The sequence below is a fragment of the Dermacentor variabilis genome, chromosome 7, assembly GCF_050947875.1.
Source record: "Dermacentor variabilis isolate Ectoservices chromosome 7, ASM5094787v1, whole genome shotgun sequence".
In the NCBI taxonomy this organism is placed as follows: Eukaryota; Metazoa; Arthropoda; class Arachnida; order Ixodida; family Ixodidae; genus Dermacentor; species Dermacentor variabilis.
Genome location: NC_134574.1, coordinates 123,633,949 through 123,655,597, shown reverse-complemented (window position 1 = coordinate 123,655,597; position 21,649 = coordinate 123,633,949). Strand labels below are relative to the sequence as shown.

Sequence of the window (21,649 nt, the reverse complement as noted above, 5' to 3'; positions counted from 1 at the left end):
ACTTCGATCCTAAAATTAGCACTTGTTGGATAATTCGAATTTGACCAGCCAGCATGCATGCACCAGATCCCTATAGCGACACCTTTAGTGGCAACGCGTGTCTTGGCAGAGCTTAGGGAACAGTGAATGCGTTGAACACATCATCACCCGTCGAAAACGCCTATTTTTGGCCCCACTCTAGGAAGATTTCCAAGCAATAAAAGTATTCGCAATGTCCGATTATGGTATTTACCGATTCTAATTCTTGCGTTTTGTTTTCCGACGAAATTTGTAGTAAATATCCAGCGTGGTGCAGTCGGATTAGCAACAAATTTATTTGGGTGAGTTGGTACATCTTGGTTTATCTGCTGCAAGTTTTATGCAATCGGATACGAAACCAAAACAGCCTTTGCAGTGTTCGTACGCTTTACCGCATAACACGAATGCATTGCGGCAAAGCAAGCTGATATTAAAAGAAATGTAGGATGTGTTCAGGTCGATAATACAAGGCCAGGTCCCAAATATTTATTCAGAAAAATTTTGGAAAGAGTTGCTTATTCTCAAGTGTTGAAGTGACCATAGTTAGCCACAAAAGCTATTGTTCTAAAATTAAAAAGAATTAATTCTTGTGCATAATATATTATTAGAAGGGACCAAACTATGTCACTGTGCAACTTATGTTGTTCAATTTCTGCAGTTCTTATTGAAAAAAGAAAATTGATAATTGACTTCACCAGGAATTGAACTTCCACCTTGCGGCCGAAAATTTCAATTTTCATATTAGAAGATTGTGGAATCTGAAAATCTGAGTCCACAGTTGCATTCTGCATAAAATTCTACCCCAGTAAGCACCCAACCGATAAGTCATCCTTTTCTCACAAGAACGATAATTTCTGCAATCACGAACTTTTGTGAGAAACGGACACAAACTGAGAGAAACGGTTCCAAACGTTCTGAAGTCTGTAATTTCATTCAAATTTAATTTATCGTAACTAAAATTCCCCTGCAGCATACGTTGGGCCTTCTTCTTCAATTCGGCTTTGTTCTGTTGTAATGGCTGCAAACTTTCTTTTTTTCTGAACCACCTTTGAGCTGTCAAGTGCCCCGGATTTTGCCGATGACAAGCAGTGCCTGGCGCTTGCATCTAGATGGCTTGTTGTGTGCGTTACACAAACCATGCCAAGCTTTTCCAGCACACTCTGAATTTCTTTGGGGACAGTGCCGAACTCTATAACAGTCAGGCCTTTGGCAGCTTCTAATGTCTAGATTTTGTGAAGCGTCCCCGATTCCCAAACCGGTGCTGTGTCCGGTACTTCAAGAGCATTAAAAAAAGAGAGAAAACATCGCTCACGGAAAACATTGTGGAGCGATAACATAACCAGTACATAGGCAATCCAAACAACGTCTCCAAAGGTGAGTGAAATGAACGCTAAGAAAAATGGCGTGAAAGGGGCCCTGGGCAAAGTCCTGCAAAAAAGTTGTGGTAGCTATGAAAAAATTGAGTCATGCTTGTCACAGCAAGCATCAGTCAGCACCAGTCAGCATGCAGTATTCCTCTTCGCCCCCTACAGCTGCATACGAGTAAACCACGGTGAACCCATAATTACTTTGTTTAGCGCAAAACAACGGACACTTGCGCTAAACAAAGTAATTATGAATTCGCATCAACCAGCCCGACAAAGCATTATGCTAAACCACGGTGAATCAGCGAGCGCCGGAAAGCTGCAGGAAATCTGGATATTCTCATTTGTGCAGAGTCACGAGTCACCAACTTGTGAAAGCATGTTATTTTAAGCAGTTCAACTGAGCTGATGAGGACAAAATTTTCTTGGCCTATTCTCAGGTAGTAAAGGAACCTGAAACTGCTATAATCTGGAAACATGTTTTTTGGTCCGAAAATCGCAATCATTTGCCCCGTGCCTCCCTTAAGAGCTTTGTAATTTCTACGTTAGTTTTCTACTTTGGACACACAGAAAGTGGGGGGATGTTTGGTTCGGGGGTGTGTTAGGCTTGGCCAAATATTGTCAAATAACACAGCGGCATGTTTAGCATTTCTTTTTCAGCTTGTTTAATTTAACTTGCCAGACAATTTGATCAATTTCATCAGTCCCGTCAGGGTTGGATTAACGGAAGTCGACTGTGTAACGATATTCCAATATAACGAAGCAAATTGACCATCTGACTGACTTCGTTATATTAAGGTTTAACCCTACATCAGTTCTTTCCTAAAGATATACAGACTTTTCAATGTTGCCAAGCGGCATGGGAACTGAAATTGAAATTATGGGGTTTTACATGCCAAAATTACTTTCTGATTATGAGGCACGCCGTAGTGGAGGACTCCAGAAATTTCGACCACCTGGGGTTTTTTAACGTGCACCAAAATCTAAGTACACGGGTGTTTGCGCATTTCGCCCCCATCGAAATGCGGCCGCCGTGGCCGGGATTCGATCCCGCGACCTTGTGCTCAGCAGCCTAACACTATAGCCACTGAGCAACCACGGTGGGTAGGCTGTGGCTTGTCGCAAACTCAGGTAGTGGAAAGCAACAACTCACCATCGTCTGCTCTGGAACTAACTGCAGTGGTCTCGACATTAGCTTCAATCCAAGAAGCTCGCTTCTTCAGCTCATCGACAATCGTGGAAATTAGGGCATCCATGAGTATAGCCTGCAGCACACAAGGTTGTTTAAGACGATGAGGTGCACTCTGAAACACAAATCTTTCTTTCTTTTTTGGTGGTTGGGGGGGGGACACAGACGTATACACTGAATTTTTGTACACACTACCTCTGCCAGAAATTCAGGAAGTTTAGGTAAAAAGTGAATGTGTGCGTAAAGTGTGAATTTTACCCCGCGGTGCAGCATGCTGCCGTGAAGCTTCTTATCAAGCTGATCAATGTGTCATGCGGTTTCACCACAACGGACAGTGCCTTGGCACAAAGTCACATTTGTGTTCCCATTGAAAACAATGCAGTGAGAGACATACGAAATAAAATTGTTTTCATAAGTTTGTCTTGCGCTAATAATCATGTGCAGTTGTCTACACAAAGGCATGCAAACTGTTGTATTCAATTATTTGCACAGCTATATGTGCAGTAGCTCTTCTCTATTGAGAGCAACATAATGCATATTTTTCTTCTTTGTTCTTTCCCAGAATTGGGAATTTTTATTATTGTAAGGCTAACTTTCCCGCAAGGCAATTTGCCAAGCTAATGCGGAGCAGTCACTTTTACCACTAGCGTTTGCAAGCACGGTTTGCTTGCCTTATGATATAGAAAATGTAGATGTGGCTTTCGTGATGAAGCCGCGCATAAGATACAAGCCCCAGCATGTACAGTTAGCAGTTTGTCATCATATGAACCATCGCCGGCGCAGGCACTAGTTGGCGGAATGTGTCATGCCAGGAAGTGCACCTGAAAAATTACGAAAAAGTCTTTTACCCGCCTGATACTGCACTTCCCAACATGCCTATTTGGAAACGCACTCTGAATACAACGAAGGTGATGATGATCTGTACATGCAATAAGTTCATTATTACAATGAGACCAGTAAAAATAATTGTTTAGTAGCTGTCTTCCTCGCGTTCCACTGCACCTACCTGTCGCGAGAAGATCTGAAGCACAGACGTCTCGTTCTGCCCCGGCAGTTGGAACTGCAGGAACAGGCAAGGCAGGCAGTCGGGGTTGTCGGGCTGCGTTGGGCAGGCATAGTCCCACGACAGCTGCTTGTACGGCAGGCTGAGCAGAACCACCTGTTGGCACAATGACAGCCAATGACAGACAGCACTGTGGTAGCGGGCACAGCAAGAACCTGCTTTGTTGCAGTAACCCAGAAGCACTTTTAACACATTCACTGTGGCAGAGGATTAATCAGGATGCCTACCAAGTCGACATTTCCAAATTCCCTGAGTTTTCCAGGTTTCCCCTGAGTGCCTTTACAAAATTTTCTGAATGAGGCAGAACTTTGTTATATGCCAAGACGGGCTGACACCATGTTAACCGATGCTGTCATTCTTTAATAAGCATGTTAAAAAAAACGACTTAATCCAGTTTGAATAGTACGGTGTAATGCTTATTCAAAAAGAAAGCAGAAGCAAGGTGTTAGTCAAATGCAACAAGTCAAATATATTTGGAAAAAAAAAAGATGGCAAAGCCCATTCCAAATCGAGTCGAACGTCTTCAAATACCAATGAAAAGGAGATGCATACAGAAGCAAATATTTTCGAATATGAACCATTTCTATCAGTTGGTAGCAAGCTCATTGGTATGAGGCCTTAAAGGGACCCTGAAACGATTCTGACGATTTTCTACAAACGCACTGAGTCGTTAGAGTAGGTCCTTCTGATCATTAATTGACACATCCAAGTGCTCCACGTAAAGCGTGTAATTTATTATAAGGTTTTAAATATGCACATCGCTGCCGCTCGCAGCACACTGCTCTGCGAAATTTTAAGCCGCCCCTACCCATATGACGGTAATCACCCATATGACGTCAGTGGGGCGAGCTATCCGATTGGCTGACCAGGGCGCGTGATCTATAATTTTTCCAACTTTATGGTAAACAAATGATCTTTGTAATAGCTGGAATGTTAGTTTATTTGTTTTTATAAAAAGAAAGTAACATAAAGAGAATGCACAAGTACAATTTTTCAGTACACTTAAGCACTTCCGGCACACAGCAAGTGTCTGCTTGTGTTACAACGTACTTCATTTTGACGAGAGCTCCGCGGTCAGAGTCGGTCTGTCTTTTCGTAAGCACTATGATCGGACTTTGTTGCCTTGTGGACTGTAAATGTAGCGACTGGCAATATGTCAAGCTGCGACATCGTGTCCCTCTGCAAGGCAGTATACGAGCGAACTGGCTGCTGCGCATCAGACTGCCACTATCTGATCGGCGCCAGGATTTGCACGTTTGTGGCCGTCACTTTACACCGGAAGATTACTAACACAATAGCATTTCGCGATTCCGGTATTAGGGCAAACGCAAGCGCAAGGGGACAGGGTCTGGCCGCTTGACTGTGCCGTAACGGGATGAGCCATGGGATGAGCAGAAGCGCAAATTTGAATGGTCTGCACGGTACAGCCACCTGGTGGCGCAGAGCTAAACCATACACATTAGCAGTAACTAAGTGTATTCTCCTTTGCTGCTGGTGTGTATTTTTCGCAGGAGTGTAATCATCAACACATTGTTTTTATGAATGTTTAAAATGTTTTACGCTTGGTTAGAGCAATATTAATGCTTTGTTTGGCTGGTTAAGCGCTGTGCCAACAAGTGGCTGGAAAGTGCAGACCAATCAGGCCGCTCACGTACGTCTACGCTAAAGTTCCTTCATCAGCTTGAGTTTATGCCTCCAGTCATTTGCCGAAATGACCGGCTTGCCTTCGGTTACCGGAATACCAGACACGTTTGGCGCTACAACAGAATGCTTGCAACGCACGTTGCTTCGATAGCTCTCGCTTGGGGTCGACGGCCAAGCGGCTAGCAGAGAGGATTCGTGCGGGCGGAGGCGGGCTCCAAAACAACCGGAAGTGGACGATGTGACGTCGCATCGTGACGCAGAACCAGTGAAGACGGAGATTAGCCGCAATCGCTCGGCGAACGAGTTGAGGAGGAAAAACATGGCAAGGGAGGAGGGTAACTTCTGATCGCTTGTAGCTCCATTAATACGTAACGCTTCACTTAAATTGTGGTGCGAATGTTCTACTTAAGCTGTACCATACGAGTCTACAAAATTTGTCTGAACTGTTTCAGGGGCCCTTTAACTTTGTCACAACTAAGATTCTCTCTCAGCAGCTGGAAAGTCAGCCTGAACTGTCCTGACATACTCTCAGCCAGTACACAAGACCTCAGTGTTGCGTTTCACTGCTTTAAAGAGTTTATTTTGGTTAGGATGAGGGACACCTACACCTCGGAATCAGTCAACACTTTGTTTTTTGAGTTCAAGCTTCTTCAAAGAGGCAGTAGCATGCTTCCTCTCCTGTTCATTCCTCAAAGCATGGAAACTTTCTGCTCTTGTCCTCCTTCCACCATGCATTCGCCCCACGGACCATTTGAAGCATCTTCTTAGTCAGTTGTACAGTCAACATCAGATTTTTCGGGCTCTCTAAGGGCCGCGAAAACGTCCAATAAATCGGCCAGTCCGAAAAAATGAATGCATGTCTAACTAACTCAAGGGTTTAAATCGCGGCAGGCACGTCCGAAGAAGCTCTGGAGGCCTGCCAGTAAACTTATTGGGCATATCGGTGCTCACAGTGCGACAGGAGAAGGGGATGCACGCATGTATATTTAAGGAATACATACCGTGTCCTGTGACAACTGCCCCTTCCCACGCTTGTTAAGCTTCACTGCACGCCTGCGTATGCTTTACTGCCTAACATTACTGTACTGAGGCGAAGCTGACTTTCGAGAACCGGCATTATGCAACGCGTTGTGTTTTCTGAGCTTCGAAGCCAATCTGGAGGATTACGAAGGTGGAGTCTCATAGCTCACTGCTCACAGCGGTGAATTCTTTCAATGAAAAAGATGGCACTTCATGGCAAGAAGCTTAACAGCGAACGTCAAAGCAGCTCGGCTTAGCGTTGCCACGGTGGTGACTACAGCTGCTAGCGCATCTGCGTGCTACAGCGCCAGTTCGAGGCGGCGAGATAATCAAAATGGTGGCAGTGGAGGCTTTGATTAATTCCGTTTCCGACGTGCAGTCACGGCAAAAAGTCCAAAATATCGGTTGGCGAAGTGTTCTTGCATCCCGAATTTCAGACGTTCTTACACATTGACTCTGTGGGGTACGTGGTGGTGCCGCGAAGCCGTGCGAATTATCGGGCATGTCAGAAAAATTGGGCATCTGGAAAATCGGTTGTTGACTGTACTCTGGAAACTCCTCGAGCCAATGACATGGCATGAAATACGATTTGTTGAGATTCCTCTGTTACTGGAGACAGCATTAGCGCAACTTTCGTGCACTTTCAACAAAATTACAGCTAATTTTCCCTGATAGAAACACAAGTTCCCTGAGTTTTCCCTTAGTATTTCTAGACTATTCAAATTCGCTGAGAATTCCCGGTTTTTCCTGGTTGGTAGACACCGCTTCAGTTCCGTAACAATTATACGGATGCTCGAGCAGCATTCCAGGCGTCACACTGGCCCAATATCAACGGCGCATGCACAGCTCTCACACGGAGGTTTAACTCTTTCATTACCACAAGAAAATGGCAGTTTTTTGTAGGTCTCGGGGAAAAATTATTTATCACTACAAATAAAGTTCCAGCACACATTGCAGCATAGCATATTGTGCATAATGAAATGCTTTTTCCAATAACAAAAGTTACCCCAAAAAAATTATCAGATAAAACATAAAAATTATGGAAAGCGCTATTTTTGCTGCTAGATGATAAAAACAATAAAAAATGTGATATCTACAAAACCATTAACGCCAAAGGAAATTCAGAATATACATTTCAAAGATAAATAACCCAGGAATAGTGTCTGAAAAAATAGATGGTCAGTACAGTGCCATTCTTCAGGTACAAAATGAAACTAAGACCAGTTCATCGCTCAAGCTATGCGGTGAAGCAGTTCCTGAATTTTGTGAAGCATAGGTGCACTCCACGCTTTTCCCACAGAACTCTGGTTTTTGTTCAACTTTGCGGTCCTCGTAACACATTTTGCAGTTCCCCCTTTTCGGCATCTTCTGAGGATAGTCAGATGCTATAAAATACTATTGTTAAAAGCCTGTCAATGTTTTGACCCTCAAATTTTAAGGATACTTTACTTTGCTTTTATACAGAGTCACCTTTATTATTGTTTAGAGTCTTGAAGCAGTACATGCAGAACCTATGTAGAACCTGTGGTCGGTCTACAAAAAAAGGCGCTACGAATAGTTACCTTTTTTAAAGATACTCATCCAAGTAAACCTACGTTTCAATTGTTTCGTGTTCTGCCGTTCAGTGAGGCATATAAGGTAAAAGTTGCTATGGTAGTTAATGCAATAATACGTTATAAAAATGTGCTGCCTACCACAATATTTAATTTCCAGGCGCGAAGCACAAGGGCAGCTAGTAACAACTGCATTAACTTACCACCATCACAATTTATATGGACAAAGGCTCGTAGAGTTCAACGGTGCTCTAATATAGAATTCACTCCCACTCAGTGTAAAGACCAGCCAAAACTTTGTGCAATGCTTAAAAAACTTCTTTCAAGAATGCTAACAGTATCTTTCTATTTGTATCCCCTGATGTCATGACATAGTCTTCTTTTTATTCTACAAAAACTCATTGGAAAACAAGTAGAACATTCTCAAATAGGAATAAAAATGAGATGCATACAGAAACAAATATTTTCTGATATCCTCTTCAGTCACAAACTATGGTCGACTGTAGATACATGAGTGAAACATAGATGGTGCTTGAGACTTCACTCAAAGCAAATCAGGGTGGTAGAATGGCTCTCTGAGCATTTTATGATGAGGCATCATAATTATAAAGTAACTATATATTTGAATACCGTAAAGTCAGTCATGCTACGTTTCTTCATAAAAAGGACTAAGTCCCTCACTCGACTTACATGCACAAATTATTCATTGGCCTCAAGCATTTCAAGAAAGAAAAAAAAATATTCCAAGGTTGCTACCGAGATGCCTCAAGTCTAACGTCACATAAAATACGGTAGTGCCTTCACCAAGGCGATACTCTGTAACGATACATATCACTCAGAAGTAAAATGGAAGTAATTTAGGTTATCAGAATGTTCAATTTACCTTAAGCTTAATGTTTGTACTCTGTTCCTTGCTACCACTGTACAGAAATGGCAAAAATAGGTCGCGTCCACAAATGTGGACGCCATGACTGAAGGGGATATGAGCTATTTCAACTGATAGCAAGCTCATTGGTATGAGACCCGAACTTTGACACAAGTGAGATTCTCTCTCAACAGCTGGTGTGTCAACCTCTGCTGTCCTGACATACTCTAAGCCCGCGCACAATGCCTCAGTGTTGCGTTTCACTGCTTTAGAGAGTTTATCTTGGTTTGGATGAGGGACACCTGCATCTCGCTATCAGCTAACACTTTGCGTTTGAGCTCAAGCTCCTTGAAAGAAGTGGCGGCATGTTTCCTTTCCCATTCATTCCTCAATGCATAGGCCCTTGCTGTTCTTGTACTCCTTCGACCGCATGTTTACCTCATGGACTGTTTAGAGCATCCTCTTGGTCAGCTGTACAGTTAGCGTCCAATTTTTCGGAGTCCCTAAGGGCCACAAAAACATCTGATAAATTGGGCAGTTTGAAAAAAATGAGTGCATGTCTTTTACTGCCATTAGGCTTAAATCACCACAGGCACATCCGAAAAGGCCTGCCGGTACACTTATGAGGCATATCGATGCTCTTGCTGTGACAGGAGATGGCGAGGTACGCGTGTATAATTAATAAATACATACTGTATCCCGTGATAATTGCCCCTTCGCACGCTTAAGTTTCACCAAAATAACTTTGCATATGCTTCACCGCATAACATTGGTGCGTTGAGGCGACGCCGACTTTCGGGAACCAGCATTATGCAACGTGTCAATCGCGAAACCCACAAAGTCGGAGTCGGTGCCATTGCTGACAGCCGCGAATTCTTTCATTGAAAAACGTGGTGCCGAACGGCAAGAAGCTTAACAGCGAACATCGAAGCAGCTCGGCCTAGCGTTTGCAGCGGTGGTGGCTACGACTGCCAGTGGATCTGCGTGCAAAACGCCGGTTTGAGGCGCCGAGGTAATCAAAACGGCAGTGGTGGTGGCTTTGGCTTTGCCGTGACCGTAGGTCTGAAACGACTTTAAAGTCCGAAAAATCGGGCGGCGAAGGGTTCCCGAGTTCGAAATTTCTGACGTTCTTATACATAGACTGTATGGGGTACGTAATGGTGTCGTGAAGCTGTCCGCATTATCAGGCGTCTCAAAAGTCGGTCGTTGACTGTACACTGTCAACTCCTCTAGCCGACGAAACGCCGTCAAAAACGATTAGTTGCGATCCTTCTCTGTTACTCGAGCCAGCATTGCCGCGACTTTCGTTGACATTCAATAAAATTACAGCGAACTTGCCCTGATAGAAGCACAAATTCCCTGAGTTTTCCCTGAGTATTTCCAGACTATTCAAAATCCCTGCGAATTCCCGGCTTTACCGGTTGGTAGACACCCTGTCAGTTTCTTATTCCAATACCAGCAAATCTCCTCCCGGGTCAGCACATACCGCGTACAGAGCACACGCTGCCAACCATATTGCTATAAGCATCTTCACCTGTTTTACACTATAGTGCCATTGGAAACGCGCTGCTTTGGCAGGCGGTAACACTAAGACGCTGCTGTTCCCTGCTGCAGGCAGCACATTGTGAGCATCATGTTTCACTCCAGCGGCATCCAGCATTGCCCAGCAGTTCGATTTCATTTTGGTTTCCCGTCCCCATCCCAGTACACTACACAACAGGAATACAACAAAACACCTCTTGGGCCGCCGGAGCCCCTACAGTTCATGCACATCAGTGTATCGTGCCGCAACAATTCGGGCCACACTTCGCATTACGTAGACGTCAACTACAGTTGAGCCTGTCAAATTGTTTTAGTTGCTTCGGATCATACGTTTTCCTGGTTAGTACATATTTCTTCACATATTTTTAAAACGTATGAACGTGTCAGATGCGAGTTTGTTATGAGGTTTAGCTGTACTGGACATAAACAGATAAATAACAAGGGTGTTGGGTTTTCATGGGTTGCCTTACTGGTTGACTTGGGTCCATGACGTGAACACCGTCACGGTTGATGGCCACAAGGACGGGAAGGTCATAGTGGTTCATCAGGGCCGCTATACCGGTCACGGGCCTCTCCACCTGACCACTGAAGAAGGCACTCCTGCAAATAAGAACAAAGAAAAGCAAGCTATACGTAACCACTGTTGCCTCAGAAAATCACTAACCCAGTTCACTCAACAATGGGAGAATGCCTTGACAAACATCCACATAATGCTGATAAAATATGCAGTGGGACTCCTATGCAAACTACAGAAATAATCAGCACAGTCATTATACTCCTAATTAAGTCCCCAGCAGTGCAAAGGCCTCCTCCAGAAATTTCCAAATATACCATACTCGTGTCTAGCATCAACCAGTTTGTAGGTGTTCTACACCTACAAACTTTCTAAGTTCTTCAATTAATGGTAAATAAATATTGGCCATCCTTGGTTGCCTTTACCTTTCCAAAATATCTGCTGTTGCTATAAAACAGACCACTGATAATCTGTCCTATTCAGCATGTGGCCAGCCCAACCCCATTTCACGCTCTTGACCTCAAACTGGAACATCATCCACTTACATTTGGTTTAGTGTAAAAAAACTATTGTCCTTCTGTTTTTCGATGATATGTCTATCGCCTTTTGTTTCATCACTTATTGTAAGTCCCGTAACATAAATCTTGCACTAGAAATTTCCTAGGAAGCAACGTGGTAAACAAAAATCTGGGTCACTTAGCACGTTAAATATTTTAGGATTAGGACACAGTCTGGCTCAAGTTACCTTTGAATCCATAGTTTTTATCACAGTTACCTTGCTTTTGGTTAAGGCCCTAGTGTTACAGCAAGAATGAACAGGATTAATGAAACCAACCACAAGTGAACAAATGCTAAGGCTACATAAATGCATACTGACAAACATGCTACTAAAACAAGGTAGAAGTAAAAAAAATAAAAATAAAGAGCCACTAGCAACAGTTCCTTTTGCTTCATCGCAAGGTATATTACATACATGCGCATATGCCATTGTATTAGTATACACGACATGAGGAAGGAATAAAAACAACACAAAAAAAGCAACAAACACGCAGTGCGAAGACGAATTCATTTAGCGCTCCCATTCAAATTGTGATGAATTATGTGCCAAAACCATGATCTGATTACAAGGCACACCAAAGTGGGGAACTCCGAATTAATGCTGAACACCCAGGGTTCTTTAACGTGCCCCTGAATCTAAGTACACAAGCGTTTTTGCATTCCGCTCCCATCAAAATAAGGTCACCGCGATTGAGCATCAAACCCATGACTTCGTACTCGGCATCAATGCTGTCATTGACCTCGAGTCATTTGGAAGGCTTTTATCATGTTTTGTGTCAAGAACAGATCCTTCTTGCTGCTCAGCACTGCATGATAAGCAATATGTACAAACAATTAGCCTGAACCGAGCTATTTTAGCTGATTGCAATGAAAATTCTACCAGGCCAGTTATGCTGGTAGTTAATGTGCGTACATACACAAGTTACACCATGAGCTTCAGAATATTTTCTATACATTTGGAAGGCTGCGAACATAAAGTTACCTTTATGCATAAAAAAAAAGAGAGAGAGATAAAAAGCTTGATCGCATTTTAGTGATGCTTCTGGGCAAGTTAAGAACTTGTCAGACATGATGTGGTATACTTCCTAACATCAAATGCAGGAAAAGCCTTCCAGAGTCTCCTTGCTTACCCGTAGTAGGGGAAGGCCCAGCAGAATTCCAGGTACTTTCGCATCAGACGGCTGTCCTTGACATTGCTCGCAATAGCCTTGTAGTGCTCGGAGAGACGGCGCTCGGGGCCATTCTTGGCACCCAGGCCGAGCAGGAACCAGTGCGAGCGGCAGGCATGCTCGGGGAGAAAGTCTCGGATCCGAGACCTACTTGGTGAGAAGAGAATTTTATTAACAGAAGAAGAAGTAGACATACTTTAAGGTGATGGTACGTGGTCACTGCTTGGTATTGCATGGTGAGAGAGAGAGAGACATGGCACACAATACTAATCGTAATGACCATGAGCATAGTAACGCAAGCGCATGAATTATGCCAGCCCAACAATAATGCTCAAAAGTCATTAAAGTACTGGAATTCCCCAAATATCGCAAAACTCCATCACTTTTGAAGCAATCGTTTGGCTGTAAATCCATTTGGAGCCATCATCCCGCTACCGTCCAAGTTGTGCGGTGGTGATAAGTACGCACAGATTAACTGCACCATGCAGTACTCATAACAACTTCACACAACGGTGCCACTCATTTGCTCTTACAATGTGTCAGATGTCAACGTTATAATCAAGTGCATTAATTACATGCACGTAACTGTGAGAAAACTACACAGTGCATAAGAAAGCAGACAGTGAAAGAGAAGTGAAAAAGACAAGGAAAATTCCTGTTTGTACTTCATATTTGTGTTTAGTCCAGTATCAGCCTGCGCTTTCTTTCTTTGTCCCTCACTGTGCCTGTTATTTAGCCTTTATCATGACAGTCTCTGTAGGGGTTATGCCCTGACATCATCGAGACGGCCATGGTGTCGTACTGCCAGCACGGTGAGAAGCTGTACATTAGCTCAACCCACTTAGTATCTCCAGCCACACAGGGGAAGCTCTGAACAGGGCAATAATGTGGCATATGTGACGTCATGTGAATACAGTAAACTTCAGTCAATTTGACATTGATTAATTCAATTTTGTGGTTAATTCAATCCCAACCAAAGGCACTCTTATGGGCCCAAATGTTCGTTATTTGAATCCTAAAATTAGCGCGTGCCGCATTATTCGAACTTGGACAGTGCGCACGCATGCACCCGAATCCTATGGTGACCTCGATAAAGATCCCTTTGGTGCCAGTGTCTGTATCAGTTGAGCTTGAAGAACAATGTATGCATTGAACACATATCTCCCGTCGAAAGCGCCTATTTTAGGCCCTCCCTAGGATGATTTTCAAGCAATGACCGTAGCTCACAATGTTTGATTACAGTATTTACCTGATTCTAATGTGCACCTGTCGTTTTCCAATGAAGCTGTGCCATAAATTGCCTGTGCGGTGCAATCAGATACAAAACCAAAAGGACGGTACATTGGGCGCGTAGCTATTCCATACTGAAACTACTGACAGTGCAAAACGGCATGTACACATGAAAGATACATGGACAGCGCTTGTCCGTGCATCTTTAATGTGGAGTTTGTGCCGTATCGCATTGTCAATAGTTTCAGTACTAAACTAAAAGCGCCTTCGCGGCGTTCGTATGCTTTGCCGCATAACGCAGTTGTATTGCGGCGAAGCTGATTGTAGGAAATCAGTCACAGTTTTTTTTTTTAATCGGGTGTGAGTTAGATTTCTACTTTGTTTAGGAGCTTTAATGTCATCTATATGTAGCTTTTTAAACTTTTTTTTACTTTAGACAATGAGAGTGGCCGCGCATTTGATTAGGGGGCATGTTGGACTCGGGCAAATACTGTCAAATGAATCAAGAAGTGGTGTGTTTGGGCATTTTTCTGCCTCATTGTCGGCCCCGTCTGGGTCGAAATAACGAAAGTAGGCTATGCTTCCTATTCTCCCACATTTCTAGACTTGGTTGCATTTATCATAACACTTTGCCACTGCTACAGTACATTTCTGCCAATGAACAATGTGGTGAATTAATTGTGAAGATACGAATTGGGCTTCTGCGGCACAACACCCTCCACTTATGGCATCTGAGACTTTGATGTACCCATGAAATAAACGAAAAGGTCAGGCCAGCTTAGTATGCCAGCAGTGCAAGTTACAAAGTGCATGGCTTGCAAGTCTTATAACTTGCAAGAGTGATCATTGTGGGCATTCAAATTGATAAGACTTGCAAGTCATGATGATGCCCAATGCAAGTCACTAGACTGTCTGAGGTCATACAAGGACCACACAGCAAGATCAACCAGGTCCTTGCCTGCTTTGGAAAGTGTGCATGACTTGTGAAACTAGTGATTGGTAGGAACCAGCACTGCTTGAGTTACAAGTCATGATGTATACACAGCACACTGTTAAGTCATAAGACTTGCATGTGAAACAATACGATGATAAAACAGCAAAGAGAACCGTGTCCTTGCCTGAAAAACTCCGGTGTGTGCTTGAGTGGGTCGTACGGGCCAAGTTCGAGCCGGGCCTGGATAGCGCCTAGCACCATGCAGTCTTCAGTCTCGCAGGGGTACCTCCCGTCGAGGACGTTTCCCTTGGCTTCCGCAAAGAGCATTTTCAGCAGCTTGAGATCAGTGACCTGGAAAAAACAACAAAATGCCATCTGCAGCAGCAGCTCTTATCTGTACCATATCTGCCTACAGGTACAATCTTCTACACATGTAGAAGCCCCCCTATGTCCACACTGCCATCCTGTAGCTTAATATTTAACTACAAAGAAGAAAAGACAAGAAAGATGCCAAGGAAGCTTGAAAAGCGCTTATGATAGGAAAGTTACAGTTGCTACTTAAAATGGTGATAAGTGATCCAATAATGACGACAACAAGGGCCATGATGAGAGCTGATGATAACACAATGACGACGGTGACACGATTAGCTTTTTAGATTTGGCTAGTTAAGAGCACACATTGCAAAGACACAGTTAAAGACAGGCAGAGGTAAAGTCATGTTCATTAAAAAGAAATACTAAAACTAGTACCAGCTTTTGCATATCTGACTCCAGATAAATCTTTGAAATTCCATACTATTACAATAAAAAAAATTTTCTCACAAGTGACACAATTGCCCACGGTGTGTCCTACAAGGCACGTAGGAGGCTTTATGAAAAAATGTTAGGTGGGACACCAATGCACTTTCTTCCACACTAGGACTGATACCTTGAGACTGATGCTAGTTTTTACGATTTCTTCTGAACAATGTGACTTGCTTACTTTCAGTCAATGAAGTAATGTCAATGACTGGCCAATACTGTTCCGATAAGGCCTTTACCCCTCAGCTATCATTTCTCCATGATAGCGTTTACATAAAGGGATCCTGTCTTTATTTTTGACACAAGATAGGATGCACCACTCCTGGTACCATACCTCCTTCTCTTTGGATTTCTCAAGGAAGACGTTCCTCTGCAGCGTCAGCACTGGTTCGTCTGCAAGAAAAAAGAAAAAGAAGTCAAATTTATTATGTATTGACAAACAGTGAGACATGCAAATATAGTAAGCCAATTGAGAAGACGTTTCTTCAACCAAATTATAATTCCACAGGGACCACTGACACTAACCTTAACTGAAACTACACTCAAACATCGACATAACAAACATGGATATAGCAAATTATCAGATGTAAATAAGTAAACGTAAAATGTATGCTTACAACATACATCAGATATAACAAGGGTATTTTCATGTGATGAACGACTTCGCTAGAATGAAGTTCGACTTTAATGTAACCCACCTCACACTTACAGAAGCCTGCCAGGTCATTGGCTAGGCTAAATTTGCCAGTTTCACATTAAAATCAGTATCTCTCTCTCTTTGAGGCTTCAGCCTGCATCCTTTCTGCTGAAATGTACAACTGGCTGGCTTTCCATAACATGGGCTATGATGAACATCTTAACATTGAAAACATGGGTTATTTACACCAACATCTTGGAGCACAGCCCTTTTTGTATCCTGACCCCTATGGTATACTGAACTTTTACCATCTCATCATCAGCCCAAATATGAGTGCACTGTGCAGGCACTTTAGGTTTGAATGACAGGGTCTGAATGATAGTGTTTTAATGATAGGGTTTGAAAGATTAACCTGTTTGCAGATGAATGAGGAGAGGGGCCACAAGGGAAATTGGTGTGGCTTACCAGAGTCGAGCTGTTGCTTTGTGGCAAAGGTGTATTTTTTCAGGTATTCTGACCACCGCTCCCGGATCAGGTACGGTCTGTGATCTGGCTTCAGCTGCAGCTCTGGAAGGGCGTGAAAGAACGGGACAGACAACTTATCAAGAGAGCAACCGCTCTTCTCACTGCATAACCATGCTTATACATTTTCCACTTATACCATACCATTTTCCATTTTATGCCATAGCTTTCAGTATGCGTCGCAAACGCACATTTCTATGCCCAGAGAACAGTAATGCAGAAAACTGGAAGTGCCGATGAAGAGTCATGATAGACCACAACTTGTGCATTACATCCTATGCCTATGTTCCCGTTTGCACTTTCCATAAGGCCACTCAACATTCTCAAAATTTAGTTTATTGCCTGCATTATGCAAAGGCAGTTTTCAATAGTCAGAGGGTCATATGCCTCAGCTCAAAGGCTCATACTTTGCAGGGTATTGATCTCGTGACCAAATACTATTGGAGTCGGAGCTGTTCGATAACAAGAATAGCGTTTGAAGTTGTACAGAAATTTGCATAGAAAGTGCTCATTCTCGATGTCAACAAAAGTGGGCAGTTACGGGGCAGGAGAATATTCACTGCAGTGCTGAAACAAAGGAACATATTCACAAAGCAAAAAAACCCAACTTAAGGAAATGTTTCCACTGACAGTAGCACTTCATCTTAATGGACTGCAACTTGTTTGGTAATAACTGTGGACATTGTGTTCTCTGTTCCCTCAATGTAGCTAGAGTGAAACTAAGGCCACAACCAAGCACGTTTCTATTTTTTGGAGGCAGCGCACAGAAGTTAATGTGCAGAAGCAGAGTGATTAAAAAACAGCGTGCCATAAACATCAATCAGAGGACATTATCTCCCGTACAGTCTGCTACCACAAATTTTTAACTAAACAAGATCACCTGGTTAGTTCATAGGTTTGAACATGTTCAAAAGTTCTAAGAGCTGCCTGTAGATTTCTGTGAAGAAAGAAAGCTTGTTACTTTCGACTCGGTGCGAAACATCAGGCAATTTGAACTAGAAGCAGTTAGTGATGGGTATATCACAAATTTAATCAGTCATTCGAGAGATGCAAATGGGTGTTTCTTTAGTCCAATCACAGGGTTTACACCAGTGATGCTCCAAGGGCATCTCCTATCGTTTAAATCTACATAATGATTTAGCAAAAGAAGGGGCACCCAACGAATCAGTGAAGGGTATCTGAAAGGACTGCATACTACATGCATGCACATGTGAGGACAACAAAACTTTATCAGGAAAGAGCAGGAGTTTCAACGGACACGCAGCTCTGCAAATCATATTTTTTTTTTTCGAGCAAGGGTGCCCGATTGTCGTAGACCATTCTCAGTTTTTAACGTGTTTGTACAGTCATGACTGATGAAGCTAGGCTTAGAAGTGAACAGGAAATTAAGCAAAAGGCCAGCAGGATGACTCGTTGACGGTAGACAATGTCTATATACATGTTGTGGTGTGTTTTGGCACTCCAGGTCGTCTGTACATCGAAGTGCTGCTGCTGAACACCATCACATGGCACCTCAAGCAAAATAAAAGTTTATCTTGCTGCACGTTTAAACTTCCAGTTTTCATCTAAAGACAGCATAAATTAGACTAATTTTGCAAAATGGATCTATGCGTGTTTCTTCCCGAAGCATTGAGGAACAGTGCATGGCTTGGAACAGAGCTGAGATAGGCTTATACGGCAAGGCACCTCAAGACGTGTTCACGAGGTCACTTCGTGGTGGTACCCACCAAGCAATGGAGAGGTCATCCACAGGGCAAACACATCCTTGAGTTGTGCGGGGAAGTTGATCTCGGTGTCGTCCTCCGCGATGATGTCGATGATCTCATGGGCCGTCGCCAACTGGACATTGCCGACCTCGACACAGAGGCACACCTTGTTCATGAGGTACACGCACATCTCTTGCTCTGGAAGGCCATCACCGCGTCGAGGTTCAGAGGTCGCAGGGTAAGAAGAAAGGCCGAGGGGCAAGCAGCAAGGAATGGAGGGGACCAACATGTGCAATATATTAACAAACACTCTCTACCTTCATCCATGCATTTTTTTAGTGCTGTATACTGTGTGCTTCAAGGAAATCTCTAAGTTACCATTGTTTACTTGTGCAGTGTCTGACATTGTGACTCTCTTTACAACTTATTTAAAGTTGCAGTTTCTAACTCTGCACCGTTGACATATTTTATTCTGTTTGGTTGCCCATAAATTGTCCTGTTCAACACTGAGCAGCAGAGACCAAAAAAAGTTTCTTTCTTATTTTTTTGCCACATGCCGTATTACTCTATTCTAACACGCACCTGATTTTCATGGCCATAAAACAAAAATGCTATGTGCTCGACTGTAGCAAGCACGCTGGCTTTCGTAATTTGAGAATTTTTTTTTTCCTGTGTCAGTATATCATAGTAAAAGAGACAGTAATGATATTTTGTTTTGGTTTGGAAAAAGAAAACTTACTGCACAGAGCTAAAGTATACCAAGCATTGCTCAAAGTCACTGTCAGAGGACTCCTTATCGCTATCAACAGTCTGAAGCATCTCAACTTCAGTGCCACCTGCAGCGTTTGAGCTAACGCATTTTATAAACATTTCGTAAACCATGGCAGCTGAGCTACACTGTCTAGAATATACTTACTATATGGCCAAATGAACTTATGGAACACAAAGTTACCACAGCTTCTACAGCTTCAGCGATAGTGGACTGGATTAAAGAAATTTTTAGTGCTGATGACAACAGCTTACCATTATTATAGTTTTTTTGTTCTGAACTCAAATCTAACGTGCATGCTATTCTCAGCAAAACTTTCTGGAAAAAACTGCACTTTAGAATTAAGTAAATATCTTCTTAACAACTGTTGTGGATCTGTAAGGGTCTATGAAATAATCAGTACTGAATTTGAACTCTAGAGAAAGTGCAGCATAATCACAAAACTGAAGCCAACCCTTATAATAAGCATTCCCACTTGCTGCAAATCCTGTGCCTAGCACTAGCTGTGAAAGATAAGTAACCAAAACAAGTGGTGAATTACATTGCTCCAAGATAAAAAAAAACATTTTTATATGCTGTGAAAAAATGCTGTTTGCAAAAGCATTAGCTGGAACAGCAATGCATATCACTGCCCAATTTGAGCACACATTTCTAAAGAATTGGGCTAGTCCCAGGATGTCAAGCACAAGCGCATGCATTCTATCTTGGCTCACTTCAAGTTTATGACAACAATGTGCCTCTGAAAGTTGTTAAGAAACTTGAAAGTACATTTTACATCTGTTAGCATAGCAATGCAAATTATTGATAAAACAAAGCCATGTCACTCTTAGAATAACAAAATTTTCATGATGACCAACCTAAGAGATAAGGCTAATGGGAGGTAAAACATTTCAGCTAGAGTCTTTCAATAGTCAGCATGGAAACTGAAGGAGGGTCCTAGAAGCTCGGTGTCAGGATTTCAACAAAAGGAATCGACTCTGCCTTGACAAAGACAACTCCATATGTCAAAAAACGTAACATCCTGGTTTAGAATTGATTATCAAGTTGCTCAAGCTTTTCTACATCTATAATATGGGTGTCTGACAAACAAAAGTTCTGGTGAACATCACCAGAAATATCAAGCAGGATGTAGCATTGAAAATAATCATAAATGCAAGTCTCTTGGCTAAGGTGCCACAAATGGCATTCACAACTACAAGGGAAATGACAGCAGGCACTTACATCAAGGGAGGTGCAAGATCATATGATACTTAACTGTCCTGGTGTCTGATATAAAACCTTTGTCTAAGTTACTCAAAGTCGGCAATATCTCGCACTACATATCAACATTTGGTGACCTGTTTACAGATGATTCGGTGTCGTAACCCCCCTAAAAAATATCATGCAGCAAGAAGCAGGTTGCATGTGCAAAGCAACTTGTGTTGTTCGAGGTGTTCGTTTACAGCCTGCTCCAATGAACGATGAAAAAGAGATGTCACTCCTACACAAAAGATGGTGGTTGTGGACTCTCAGGGTTCTTGAATAGAGTGAGAATAAATGATGATAATCTTAATTTAATGATGGGAAGTTGTATAACGACAGCCAGAGACTTTGTCAGTTTCCCTAGATAATAGTGAATTTGCTTAGCTTCGGCATGTGGGACAGCTTTGTCTAAGCAAACGTTCTGTACTAGCGTTCACACCTAACTACTTCAAACAAGTTTGGTTCTGCACCAAGTGTATTAACACTCCAAAAGGGACAGAAAGATGCAAATTGTACCAGTGCTTCCAATTAGTATGGGTGAAGAGTAGCCCCTTTCCCTTGCTGTCTGAATCAGAAAGGAAGTCACACTGGACCACAGTCATATATTAAACAGCTTATTATGCCATCTATCTGGGGAATCAAGGGAGCTGACTACTATACTGAAATTTGCACAGCAAATGCACATCACAAAACCTTCCCAATTAAACGGCCAGACTTATTTCTCTGGGAGTAAAAAGAAACCAGCAACACAGTTTCATATCGCACCAGCTTTATTGCCAATCAAAGCAAAACAAAAGCTCAACAGGTGCAGGGGTCCATGCACTGCATATAACTGTAATGCAGGATCATGCAAGGGAAAAAAACAAAAACAAAAGAAAACACATGCTTTCATAAGCGCAAGGCCTCACTTGAGGATTGCCATACAGCGAAGGTTGTGTACAGGTATAACTCATGAACTTGACAGTGATGAGTTAAAGAAAACTGTGCACTAAAACAATGCATCATGCAAAGCAAGCACATTGGTCATAAAGAGGAAGGCTATTTAAGAAAAAACACATAATTCTTTCGAAATATCACAGATCTCCACCTTCAGCCAGTAACGACACGGCAGGAAGCAACAAATTATTAGAGGTAAAATGGTGCCTGCAATGAACAGAACACAATGTGCAGATTTGTTAAAAACAAGTGCATTAAACAACATTACACATACAGCAAACAGGTTCCAAAAGCAGACACAAAATGCGTGGACTGCAAAAAAGTTTGTTACAAAACAGCCAATACTGATATCCAGCAATAACCAAGGAAGTTT

At 42.6% G+C, this 21,649-nt stretch overlaps 1 protein-coding gene across 2 annotated transcripts in view; it reads right to left on the bottom strand.

The window, feature by feature from the left end:
* The window catches only part of Bili (FERM domain-containing protein 8 Bili), a 119,775-nt gene that overhangs the window by 13,588 nt on the left and 84,538 nt on the right, over window positions 1–21,649 (bottom strand). For both annotated transcript variants that reach the window (XM_075699182.1, XM_075699183.1), the window contains exons 4-11: window positions 18,351–18,527; window positions 16,567–16,668; window positions 15,799–15,857; window positions 14,848–15,014; window positions 12,461–12,646; window positions 10,729–10,858; window positions 3,578–3,730; window positions 2,536–2,647 (exon numbers count right to left, since the gene is read on the bottom strand). In XM_075699182.1, the coding sequence (XP_075555297.1) occupies window positions 2,536–2,647; window positions 3,578–3,730; window positions 10,729–10,858; window positions 12,461–12,646; window positions 14,848–15,014; window positions 15,799–15,857; window positions 16,567–16,668; window positions 18,351–18,527 (1,086 nt within the window). The remainder of the gene's footprint in view (window positions 1–2,535; window positions 2,648–3,577; window positions 3,731–10,728; window positions 10,859–12,460; window positions 12,647–14,847; window positions 15,015–15,798; window positions 15,858–16,566; window positions 16,669–18,350; window positions 18,528–21,649) is intronic.